The sequence below is a fragment of the Phyllostomus discolor genome, chromosome 3, assembly GCF_004126475.2.
Source record: "Phyllostomus discolor isolate MPI-MPIP mPhyDis1 chromosome 3, mPhyDis1.pri.v3, whole genome shotgun sequence".
Taxonomy (NCBI): Eukaryota; Metazoa; Chordata; class Mammalia; order Chiroptera; family Phyllostomidae; genus Phyllostomus; species Phyllostomus discolor.
In genome coordinates, this window is record NC_040905.2 from 60,527,972 (window position 1) to 60,541,327 (window position 13,356).

The following is a 13,356-nucleotide window of genomic DNA, read 5'->3' on the forward strand; positions in this document are numbered from 1 at the left end:
TAATGGGGTGGCACTAGTTAATAAAACCATACAGGTTTCAAGTGTACAATGCTATAACACATTATCTGCGTACCGCATTGTGCGGTCACTACCCAAAGTCAAGTCTCTTTCCACCACCAACTATCCCTCTTTACCATCCTCTACTTCCCTCTACCTCCTTTCCCTCTGGCAATCACCATACTGTTGTCTGTGTCCTGTCCTTATTTCCCTAGGTTTTATTCTTTCAGTTTAGAGTCACTTTGTCAAGTAACACTCCCACCTTTCACTAGGATTTTGTTGTAATGGCATTGTCATTTTCATTTTACAAATACTGTACATGGGTAAAACAATTTTGTACCCTAAAAAAGAATTTAAAAAAAATGAGATGATAAGAAAAAGTTAGATGAAAATTCATGAGTAAGATAGTGTTTTGGAATAAGGGAGGATATCTAACACCTCAAGATTTCTTAGACAACAGGTAGAAAAACTTCTAGAAAAAGGAGAAATTGCTATTTATGACAGGAATCTAAAGTGTAGAGAACTGATAAAAGTGTAAGAACAAGAAAGGCATTTATGAACACATAATATAGTATTTAGTTTGAATTTGAAAGGCTTCCGTAAGAAGTGATTCAGGGCCTTTGCAATACATTGAGATGAAGATACCCAGAACATTTAGAACACTAGAAATGGTCTATTAGGTAGATTCTGTATCAAGGGGAAGGTGTTTCATAAATTCTGAAATTGCAGATCTACAAAGGGTCATGGTACATTTTGAAAATGTGATGAAGGCTATCACCACCATCTTTAAAGAACATGAACATCTGCTGTACAAACACACTTTTCTGCTTATACTCTGAAAGGATTCAACGTCTTTAGGTTAAGAATACCTGCATGTATAAAGGAAACAAGATAAAAGAACCATCTGATAAAGAAACATGGTCAGAATGATTGTGAATAGCTTACTGAACAAGTGGTTAGAAGTTATGCCTTTAACTGAGGTGGGGGGCAATGTGGCAGATAGGAAGACTTGCTGGAATGCTGTTTGACATCTGCCTCTATTAACAACTGCACTGAAATTGTTGACACTAAGGTACCAGTGGCACTGTTGTTAGTGAAATGATATACCTTACTTGATTTCTTATGTTACCGCTTGTCTATACATTTGAGACTGTTAATGCCTTGACACTACAACTCAGTTTTCTCCCAACTCTAAGGGTGGTTCCTTTTCAGTGTGGAGGGATCTTACTATTATTGTTATCATTGATTTCTTTTGATTGATTATGCTATTACAGTTGTCCCAATTTTTCCCCATTTGCCCCACTCCACTCAAACATCCCCCAGTCCCTCTGGTGATCCCGCTTCCTTTGTTTATGTCCATGGGTCCACATACATTCTTCAGCAATTCCCTTTCCTATTCTTGCTCTTATATCCCCCTGCCTATTGTGTACCTGTCAATCTGTACTTGTTAATCCCTTCACCTTTTCCCCCACTCCCCCAGACCTCTCCCCTACTGGTCCCCATCCCAGTGATCTTCGTATCTATAGTTGTTTCTGTTCTGCTTGTTGCTTAGTTTTTAAAAAACATTTAATTATTGATAGTTATATATTTATTGCCATTTTAATGTTTATAGTTTTGATCTTCTTCTTTTTCTTAAGTAAGTCCCTTTAGCATTTCATATAATAAGGACATGGTAATGATGAACTTTTTTAGCTTTACCTTGTCTGGGAAGAACTTTATCTGCCCTTCCATTCTAAGTGATAGCTTTGCTAGATAGAGTAATCTTGGTTGCAGGTCCCTGCTTTTCATCATTTTGAATACTTCTTGCCAATTCCTTCTGGCCTGCAAAGTTTCTTTTGAGAAATCAGCTGACTGTCTTATAGAAACTCCTGTGTAGGTAATTTTCTGCTTTTCTCTTCCTGCTTTTAAGATACTCTCTTTTTAACCTTTGGCATTTTAATTATGTGTCTTGGTATGGTTCTCTTTAGGTCCAAGTTGTATGTGACTCTGTGTTTCCTGGACTTGTATGTCTATTTTCTTCACCAAATTAGGGAAGTTTTCTTTCATTATTCTTTTCAAATAGGTTTTCAACTTCTTGCTCTTTCTCTTCTACTTTTGGCACCCCTATGATGCAAATGTTGGAATGTTTGAAGTTGTCGCAGACACTCCTTTCACTAGCCTTGATTTTTTGGATTCTTTTTTCTTCTTGCTCTATTGATTGGATGTCCTTTTCTTCCTTATGTTCCAAATCATTGATTCTTAGCTTCATCTACTCCACTGCTGATTTTTGTAAATTGTTCTTTATTTCAATTAGTATATCCTTCATTTCTGACTTCATCTTTTTTTATGCTGTTGATGTACCCACTGAGTTCCTTGAGCATTCTTATGACCAATGTTTTGAACTCTGCATCTGGTAGATAGCTTATCTTTATTTTGTTTAGTTCTTCTTCTGTTTTTTTTTTCTCTGTTCTTTCATTTGGGCCATATTCCTCTGTCTCCACATTTTGGCAGCCTCCCTGCATGTTTCTATGTGTTACGTAGGGCTACTTTGACTCTGGGTCTTGCTAGTGTGGCCTAATGTAGTAGGTGTCCTATAGGGTTCAGTGGCACAGCCGGCCCTATCTCCCAAGCTGTATACTGGAGGTGCGCCCTTTGTGTGGGGGAGGTGGTTGGACTGGCTGCGACCCCTAGCCAGCAACTACCTCCCACTGTGGCTTGCGGGTGGTGCTCCGATGTGGTCTGTAACTGTCCACTAGGTGCATAGGCTCTGGGGTTTCCTGGGTGGTGCAGGCAAGGTCAGCCTGCACCTGTGTTCTGTCTAGGGCCTCTTGGCTGTAAGCTATAAAGTGATGTGTAGATGGCTGCTGCTAGTGCTGGGCCTGGGGCCACTCAGCACGAGGTAAGGGGGCTGGGCTCAGCTGTTGCTTGTGAGAAGATTTAGGAAGGCCTGAAGCTTGCAGCTAACCCAGCTATTTATTGAAAAAGCCAGTTACCAGCTTGGGTGGGCCCATAAATTGGATGGGGCAGACCCTTAGGTAATCCCCAGGGTGGGGCTTACCATGTAAGCCAGGGTGATGCAGATTCAGATGTGGTGCTGGCCAATGTGGCTCTATGTGGGGGAGGGCTCAGAAGAGGTACAAAAGGTCACTGTTTGCAGTTCTGTCTGGGAATAAGCTGTCCTCCAGCTCTTGCCCTGATGCCAGAAACTTCAGTTCTTCCCCATATGCCTCTGGTGCCCTTCAAGGTGCTGCCCTGGTGCTGGAGCCCAGCAGGAGTAAGTCTGAGTAAGTCTGTATGCGGTGCAAGGCCCTTTAAAAGGAGAGGCCTGAGAATCCTGTAGTTTGTTCCCCCAACCCAAACCCCACTGGTTTTTACAGCCAGAAGTTATGGGGACTTACCCTCCTGGCACTGGAACCCTGTGCTGGGTGGGCTGGTGTGGGGCTCGGGTCCTTTAGTCCTGAAATATCCCTTCATTTTATAACCACCACACAAGTGCTTGGGACCAGCCAGTTCCGCATTTCTGCATCTCTGCCCCTACATCTCTCCTACTTCTCTGGATAAATGTGGTTTCTTTAATTCCTTAGTTATTGGATTTCTATACAGCTCAATTTTCTGACAGTTCTGAGTGATATATGTTCTGCAGTTTAGCTGTAATTTTGCTGTGGTTGTGTGAAGAGGCAAGCCGCATTCACCTATGCTGGCATCTTGACCAGAAGTATGGGATCTTATTCTTAGGGTTTCTACCCATCAATCTTAAATCTCTGAAGAGTCTGAAATGTTTAAAATACCAAGGTTCCCCCAAGGTCTGGCATTTCTCTTTCATAGTCAGGTCGAGTACCAGTGATGGAAAATCTCATTTTACATTATGTGAAGGCTGATTAGGACACATAAACAGTGCCCACCTAAGCAGAGGTGCAGCAGGTATGTGAACGGTACCGCTGTGCAGGTGCGTAGGGCAGACCCTGGGTGTGGCTTCCTGAGACTGAGAGGCATTACCATTTCTCCCAATCTTCAGGGGCTATGGAATGCAAGGAGCAGCCTGGCTCTGAGCCCTCCTCAAAGCCCAGTCCCAGTCATTCATCCTGGCAATAAGCACTATGGCACCCTCTACAGGAACATCTCCCTTCCAAGGCTTTCCAGAAAGGTTGGCTAGCAATAGAAGGAATGGGTTTGGTGCTGTGTGACTTTTAGTGGGATAATCCAAAAGTAAGGGATTAGTCACCTATTAACTCTCAGGCCAAGCAACTGAAGCTCAGTTCCATTTTCACTAACCTATGTGTATCACCGGTGCTCTATCTTCAGACACTGAGAACAAGAAAAAAGTATACACTGAAAGAAATAAGAAGAAACCAAAAAAAAGGCATTAATAAAAATAAAATCTAAGTTAATTAAGGACATAAAAACAGTAGTAAATAGAATAAAAATCAAAAATCTTGTTCTTTGACAACACCGAGAAATGACTTCTTTGCAAGACTGATTAGGGAAGAAAAGTAGTGAAAGAAAAACGTTGGCAAGTTTACTAAGCAAAAAGAACACACAATCTCAGATATAATACATAGTGATAGATTATAAAACAATAAATATCACATGCAGGTATATGGCACCAGATGTGAAAACACAGAGGGATGAATGGTATTTGTTTAGTATATGATGACCAAAACTGACCAACATGGGAAGCAGAAACCTGGAAAAAACTGATTTCACAGAAGAGATTGGAAAAGCAACTTAAGATGTACCATCATAAAAACCACTGGGCAATGTTGGATCAACAATCACAAATATACTCTGAAAAGCCTATGGGCTCAAGAGAAAGTAATGGAAATTCCCAGGGAATAAACCAGAAGGAGCTGAAAAGCAGAGAAGTAAGCTGGAGCAGAGCCACTGCTGTTCAGTTTGCCAATCGCAGTAACAAAGGATCTGCAATACAATGGCTGTGGCAGGACAGGAGATAAACCTGATGGACTATGTAAGGTGGAGAGTTGAACTGAGACCCTCACTTAACGCTGGGGCAGTCTACGTGAAAAGGTGAATTAGAAAACCCCCCACAACTTTCAAGAAGGGGAGGACAAGAAATCATGTTCTGGGTAGGCTCTAGGTGCTCCTATTCCATCCTCAAATCTCCCCCTGAAGGTAACTAAGATCCTGGACTTTGTGTTTGGGTTTATATGAAGTTCTGCTTGTTTTTGATAAAAATGTTTTATTTTATAGGAAGCCTTCCATGATTTGAGTTTTTCACTCAATATCATGTTTCTAAAAATTAAACCCTGGGTTTATTAATAACCACAAGGAATAAGAAACAGTTAACTTTTTAATTGTTCAACTACAGTTGTCTCAACTTCTCTCCGTTGTTGCTATCCCCTGCCTCAACTGCCCCCGACTCCCACAGTCAACCCCCACCCCACTGTCCTTGTCCATGAGTCTTTTATATGTGTTCCTTGACTTGCCCCTTCCCCTTCTTTCCCCCATTACCACCCTTCCCTCCTCCCCTGTGGTCCCTGTCAGTTTGTTCTTTATTTCCATGTCTCTGGTTCTATTTTGCTGTTTTTTATTTTTAAAGTAAAAATTTATTACAATTATAAAACCAACATGGCCAAATTCCATAGAAGCTAAAAAACAGAAAAAGAAAACAGAACTATTTCTCAAATTTGCGACATCATCTTTGTGCAGTCCTCTAGAAAGTGACACGTTTGCTCCATTTGGGATGTCACCACTTCCTGCAGCGGCAATGTCGTGTTTTAGCTTTCACCAAGAACTGTAGGGATCTATTAACTTCCAAATCATGGGCCCCTCAAAATCACCCATGTTTTTTCTTTATGAAATAGGATTTTTTTAAATTAATAAAACAAGAAATGAAATATCCAAAACCACCTATGTATTGTACTTTAAAACCAATGTTAGGTAAAAACAAAAGGAAAAACACAAGCAGCAATAAACTTCAACTTCCTAAGTTTTCTTCAATTACCCTCATCTCATCTGCTACACGTGTATTCTTAACTTCTTTAGACAGTGAATGGAGACCTTAAACCTAAAGGCTGATGTGAACCCCAGAGATCAGTTTCCCCAGCTTAGCTCTCCCAGAGGGGCAGGCCCCTGAGTTGGAAAGCCTCGGGAGAACCTCAGTGGTATCTAGGGCAGAGACAGGGGTTCCTCCCTCAGGAAAGGGGATGAGGAATGCAAGGTTATAAAGTAAGGTTCCCTCTAGTTGGGGGGTGCTGGAAGGAAGCCCCGATGCTAGGGGAAGGCACAATGATCCCCCTGGGAAAGGAAGCCTGGCACCCCACCTGCTGTGGTGGGGAGAAATCATTAGTTGGCAGACTTCCCATCTTGCTTTGGTTATGAAACAAAACTTGGACCAAGTTCTTGGGTAGCCAGAGCTGTCTAGCAATGCAACTGATTTGCTGGGGTGTGAGCTTGGGCCACAGCAGGAATAGTTTCTATAGGTTGTTTCCAAGGTGCCTTTCTCCCTGGTTGCTTGTCTCCACTGTCAGGCCTGCTGCAGGATCATGTCCATTCTGCATAAGCCCAAAAGGCTCATGGTGTCCAGTTGCTCCAGTCACATTTTCAGCATTGGCTGCAGCTTCCACATGTTGGCAAGGCTGAACTGCTGGGCCTTGAAGAGGGAGATGGTCTTCTGGCTAAGCACCTTTCCAAAAAGAGCGTCCAGAGCAAACCCCACTTTCACCTGCAAGTACCCAAGGGTCATCCTCCTCTGGCTCAGCTCCTTGGCCAGCTGCTCCATCTCTTTCTCTATGGCCGAGATCCTCGGGCAGCTCCAACCTCGGGAAGCACCGCAGGATGATGTGGGGTCCATGGAAGGTGCCTTCTGAGGGGCTCTGGAACCAGGCCCCCATCTCGCCAACTCTGGCCAGGGACTTGCAAGGCACCATCCCATCTATATCCTTGGCCAGACCATCAGGCTGCCAGGGGCCGCATGGGCGCTCAACCAAATTGGAGCATCAAATGCACATTGGCATTGGCCTTCTGGGCCCACACTCACCACTTATTGGCTGAGGGGACTAGTTTGGGGCATTGTGTCCCATCATGGTGTAAAACTGTGGCCCCAGCAGAAGTCCAGTAGGAACTGATGGCTTGAGCACAGGGCTACAAAACAGCACCTGCCTTGCCCTGGAGCCTCACCCCCAGAGGGCAGAGATGGTGGGCAGACAAGAGAAACAGGCAAAGGGTATATGTGGTGGTGGGTAAATCTGGTAGACTCACTGGTTAATTCCTTGGGTCTTCAGGGTTAAGGGGTGTGTCCTCTACCCTGATCTTTGTTTCCAACTCCCTCCAAGGAGCAAGTCTCCATCTTGGGCTTTGCACTTCCAAGCTGTGTGGGATCCCTTAGTCACTGCCTCCATCCTATCCCTGAAGGGAACCTAGCTATTTACTTACAGCTTTCCAGAACACCTACAACTAATTCCTTTCCTCCACAAAATTTGAACAACCCCTTTGGCTTCAAAAATGTGTGCTACATGTTTATACCCCAGGTATTTCTGGGGTTATCACACAATTTATTAACTGTCTGCTCACTGTTATCTTTATGGTCACAAGTACTGCCAATGGTCTCTCCTTTAAACATCTGAACTCCCTGGACCCTAAAAAACCTAAACATCCCTGCCTGAATTTCTAGTTAACATCAATTTGCTGTCAGATTCTACCCTTCACCCCTACCCATTGCTAGATTCCATTCTCTAAATGGGGCCAAGTTTCTTGACTAATTCCACGTTTTCCCCACCAGTCCTTCAAGTCCTTTGCTCCTTATCCTCCTCCAGCTTCCAGGTCCAGAATTTCAGCCCATGTGACTTATGGGCTGAGACTTATGTGTTTCATCTTTCTTCCCCTCTGGAGACAGGTCTCTGGACTGGCCTGACCTGCTGGTCCCTACTGAGGATGCTCCCTGCAATCCCTGCCTCACCAACAGCAGGCTCCCTAATCCTGGCCCCTCTCACAGCAGTGACCCAAGGATCTTAGGATATTTTTCCCCACTTCAGGCATCAAGTCCTAGGCCATGGATGGAGAAAGCTAAGGAGGTAGGGAGAAGAGAAGATCTGACATCAGGTTCAAAGTTTCCAAGGAGGAGCTTTGGAAAAGGGGAGAAGGAGCTGGACAATCACAGCCTCTCAGATCTTCACTCTCCAATTGAAGATCTTGGCTGGACAATCACAGCCTCTCAGATCTTCACTCTCCAATTCAATAATGACGTGGCTCTGCCTCGCCCACATCTACTGAAATGGTCTTCTTGCAGTCATTGGTGACCTTCCAATTGTCAAATTTGATAACTTTTAAAAAATCTTCATGCTATTAAGCTTCTGGCAATCTTCTTGCTGCCTCTTCCTTTTAAAATTTCCATTAAATGCTGGTAGCATTTAATGTACCTGACAATCTTCTTGCTCCTCCTCCTTTTAAAATTTCCATTAAATGCTGGTAGCAGCCAAATCTGTATTTCAGCCATGACTTTTAACTTACAGTTCTGTATTTCCCACTGTCCCAAATAAAATTCATCATCTGCATTAGACACCTGCCTCTCCTCCAGGGCTTCCTGACCTGGTTAATGGCGTTATCACCCACTCAGTTACCCAAGCTTAAACCCAGGAACTGATTTTGACCTTTCCCATGCTTCATAGGGCATCAGATCTTACACAACGGGTCTCCCAAAACATCTGAACTTGACTATCTCCTCTCTAGCCTCATCTTACTGTATTAATTTAGGCCATGTTATTTTTTACCTGTGCTGTCATAATAACCTCATAATTGGCTTCATCTGCATCTCTTTTCAAGTTTATCATGCATACTGCTGTTAGAGTAATTTGTCAAAATTACAGATCAAACCTGAACAACCAAAATTGTAGCCACGTCACTTTCCTCTTACATTGTTTTTCAACATCTACCCTTCTTTCCCCAATCAACAACGTGAACACGGAAACCTCTGAGTATGGAAACACATGGCTTTGCACCATTTGGCCCCTCCTCCTCTCCAATCTTTCCCAGCCTCATCTACCACACTCCCCCAACTCCCTGCATCCCTCCTTATCGCATGCTTAGTGAGAATATCTCACTTTGTACTAAAGATACCATGCTTTTTATGATTACTCTGCCTTTATTCATGCTGTCCCTTCTGTCAGAAATGCCTTCCCCCAGCTTCTTGGTCTCATTCTCTCATGTCGTTCAGGCTTCTGATCAAATGTCATCACATTAGACACACTATCTAAAACAGCACCCCTTATCACCCTCTGTCCCCTTTATTAAACTTTATTTTTTGGCATTTTCATTATATATATGTATTCTTACATATACAATGAAACTTCCTACTATATAATTATTTGCCTATATATTTATTGCCTATTTCTCTGCTGCCAAGAGAGCAGGGACTTTGCTGAGTTCAATCCTGTGTCTACAGTGCCTACAAATGTGCTTCGCTCACAGGAGATGCTCAGTAAACATTTCATGACTAAATGAAGCATGATGTATTTCCAGTCACCTTTAAGTCGCAGTTTAGAGGTCACTTTATGGTAAAGCTTTCCCCCAGGCAGAGTTAGTTACTGCTTTTGTGGTACTCCCTTTGTACCTGATATATGTTTTCATTATAACATTTGTCTGTAATTACTTAGTTTATGTCTTTATCTTTCCAACTAGAGTGTAAGACATTTAAGGGCATGCAGGTGGGTGTTATAAAGCCTGGAACATAAGAGAACCCTGACTGATACACTGTTGAGTAAATGTCTGATGGATGAGTAATGAGTTCCCATCTCTACAATTCTGAGAGTAAAATGTATTTAGTTCCAGTTTAACCATGAAAACTTGATCCTCCCAACCTTTCTCTCCAAACTTTCTATTCTGTACTAGAATAAGGCCCTTAAACACCTCTTACTAGATGGGGAGGTGTAGCACCCTGAGACCAAATTCAACTTAATATTCCAGGTACCGTGATTGCAGACATGGCTTTGAAGCAATGGTAGCAGGAAAAAGAATTGGGAAATCAACTGCTATGTCTACAGGTGGTGTATCTGATAATTCGTTTTCTGTCTGCACCTCCACTGCAACCACAGCCAGAGTGTGCACTGGTGCAAAGCAGATCCTGGGCACCTGAAACTAGGCCTGGCATAAGGTGGGAAGCCAATAAATATTTATTTAATGTTAAATAAGTGGACCTCTGTAGCATTAATAGTGAAAAGACTTCCATCTTGCTTTGAGATAAGTTTCAATATACAAAATTTTGCTTAAGAATAATTTTGCTGATGTCTATTCTTTCCAGATCTACCTACATGCTATTTTTTTCAAACTTACAAAGCAACCAGAATAAACAAAATAAAACATGGCTCACAAAGAGAAATATGAGAGCAATTATATAAATTAAGGCCCACATACTGAAATCAGCCCATTTGCAAAAAAGAACCACAGAGAAAGGATTCATTAGGTGACTAAAAATCTTAGTAAATTGAAGAAAATTTCAACTGAATTTGAGGAAAGCTTATTATATTAACTGAGTTGAAACACAGTAGCTAAAACACTTACTAATTAAAATAGTAAGATTATATCAGCTTGAAGTGTTTTACAGCTGACTTGGGTGCTCTCTATGCAGGTTTTCTCTGTACTCAGTCAGACCTCATCTGCCGAGGGGCTGATCTCCTGGCTCTCGCATATGTGCTGTCACCAACAAAAGCCCATATTCTTAAGGGAAGTCTTGACATCTCCTTAAAAGTATATTTAATGGGCTGTGGGAGTGGGGTGATCTGAGAAAAAAAGCAGGAGCACATTTGGTTGGAACAGAAATAGAGTTCAGAGGAAAGCAGGTGATGGGGATGCGCAAGACAACCGGCATGTATGGGCTGGGGCGCTTGAAAGGCCAATCCATCACCTTCGACAATACAGAGGCCTCTAAGTAAGTGATTAGATTACAATGTAAGAAGCCAGCCTGTCTTATCCATAGGGAATTATGAAGTAAGGATAAGACACACATGGTCCTAGGCCCTGTGTATTTGTAATCTAAATGGGGAGTAAAGAAACTGTCAGGAGAGTAGGATGACTACACTTGCACATAGAGAAGTTAACAGTTTTCTATTATTAGGATCCTGGAATTAAGAGAAGCTGTAAGCAGAATTACACAGAGTATCAGGATATGTATTATTAGGCTCTCCCTAAGTATTCTTTATTCTGAGATGGCAAGACCAACTGCCAAGGTCCACTAATGGTTAAGAAGCAGGAAATAGTGGAGGCCAAATATTCCAGGTTGACAATAAATGTTACTGTCCTCTCTAACTAGGAGATATGGAACTTCCCAAATGCACAGTAAATATATAATTTATTTTGTACTTATGTGCCCAAAACTGTGCTAATGCACAGTCTATCCTCCATGCTCTTAGCACAGTAAGTGCATAAAACACCTGGATGTGAGGGAGATCTGGCTTTGACTTACTCCATCATGCTGATCAATTATCTCGTTGGCTTAGAAGGTAACACTTGCTTCCTCATTTTCCCAAATCCATCTCTCCCAGAGCTGCTCACACTCCAGACAGAGAACTGGGCTTTGTGTAAGAATATATGAGAAGTTTCATTTCCCTAGTAGTCTCCAAACACAACAAAACAAAATACACATACAACAGCAACAATAAAAGAGCCTAACTTTTTAAATGTGATTAACTCAATGGAGCAGACCAGATCTAAGAATGGCGTAAAAGACAGAGAGGGCAAGGCAGAGTAGAGGATGCTAATATGACAGTTTTCCCCACACTGCAGAGGTCCTAGTATCTCAGTACTGACCAGGCATCAGGGCATAGAGGCACTGTCACTCAAAAGGCAGGTGTGTATCTTAACAAAAGGCAAAGGCAGGAGACCAGACCCAGAGACCAGGCACTTGGGAGTCCCTCTCTAAGTCTAAGAAGCCAAGTCAGCAATTCCGTAAAACTGTGGCAGCTGAGTATAAAGTAAGAAAAGGCACTTACTACCTCTCAGTGAGAGCATAAACACCACATATTACAACAATTTAGTTTACTGAAACTACCTCAAAACACAGTGACATAATTAGACTATCAATCATTTGTATGTATTTTTAAGTAGAAAACTGTGTAAGACAAAGTGAGACATCGAAGATGTTATGCAGCTAAGAAAAACTGATACCTGATGGTAACGTACATACAATAAGAATATTAAAGTTGTAATACCATAGAAAAAGAGTTAATCAAATCAGTTTAGTCACTAAATAGAATCATTTCATACTCTATGGGATAAATCACAAGATAAATAATGACAGCACTGTTCTGCACAGGTGATCACCGAGGACAAGAACAAGGACGAAATGACGGTAATATGAGATGCTTTTCCTCTTAAAAAATATAGAGAAAAACTAGAATGTAGTCATGTCTGCCCATGGAGAATTTCCTTCATTGTCTTAATTTCAGATTAAGACCACAAAGGACTTTTCAAAATACTTTTTGTTGTTATTCTTTTTGTCATTTTATAAAATTACTCTGCTGTGATATGATTGCTGCTTTAAAATAAAAGCTCACCACCCAAATATGACATAACTACACTGTCAGACTACAAAGAGATATAGAGTATATAAAGGAAAATCCTTCCATTTTATTTTGTAGGTCTGTGATATTCATGAACTATGAACTTCTGGTGCTATGAAATAATGTTAAGTATAAAACCCCTACAGTCTTCACCAGAAGCCTTAAAGAATTTTAACCATCTGTATAAGGCAGGAAGAGCAGTTGAGCTGAGTGGGGTTGAGTTGAAGTCAGGTGATAAGTCAGGTATAGTCATAGTCACAGATGAATAGAGTTTAAAGGTTCTTGTTATTCCAAACAGGACTTAAACAAACTCTTAAGCTAAGTTTGCACTTGTTACAGAAGAAAAGCTTTAAGGATGTTTTTGGCACTGATTAGTCAGTGTGCATTCACCTCTTCTACATTCAAATTTGTACTCTGCTTACACCATAGGGCAGGAGATATACAACCTGTTTAACATGAAAAAGTTTCCATTATACCACACAGTAAAATACACTTAACAGAAGTGAAAGCTTATGCCCAATGAAAGCAGTAATTAAGGACACAGTGTGGATTCAGAGGTAAATGAGAAGTACACTAGAATGTCTGTTTACAGGAGATAACTCAGTGCTATAAGAATTAATTTTTGTTAACTAGATTCCAATTAATTGATTTTGGGCCTCTGTAGATTTCCCAGGAATCTCTTTAAGAAACCATGAACTGAAGCAAGCAAAACAGACACTAATATCTTTTTTGTTAAAAATGAACACATATTCAGTAACATGAAAAGCAGTAATGATCATGGAAAATTCAAAAGGCAGTATCAGACTTAAAATTACAAGTTCCAGTACAGTAACTTTATCTAAATATGTAGATTTAAAAAAACTCCTTTTAG

General features: G+C 41.5%; 2 protein-coding genes across 5 annotated transcripts in view; both read right to left on the bottom strand.

Moving 5' to 3' along the window:
• Nucleotides 1–13,356, bottom strand: part of FAM172A (family with sequence similarity 172 member A) — a 410,616-nt gene that overhangs the window by 122,309 nt on the left and 274,951 nt on the right. The gene's annotated exons all lie outside the window — the stretch shown is intronic.
• Nucleotides 5,472–8,114, bottom strand: POU5F2 (POU domain class 5, transcription factor 2). Its single transcript, XM_036020538.1, is given in 4 exon segments — nucleotides 5,472–6,242; nucleotides 6,244–6,437; nucleotides 6,440–6,734; nucleotides 6,736–8,114. Coding segments are annotated over 4 exon segments (858 nt in total). The 5' UTR covers nucleotides 6,864–8,114; the 3' UTR covers nucleotides 5,472–6,001.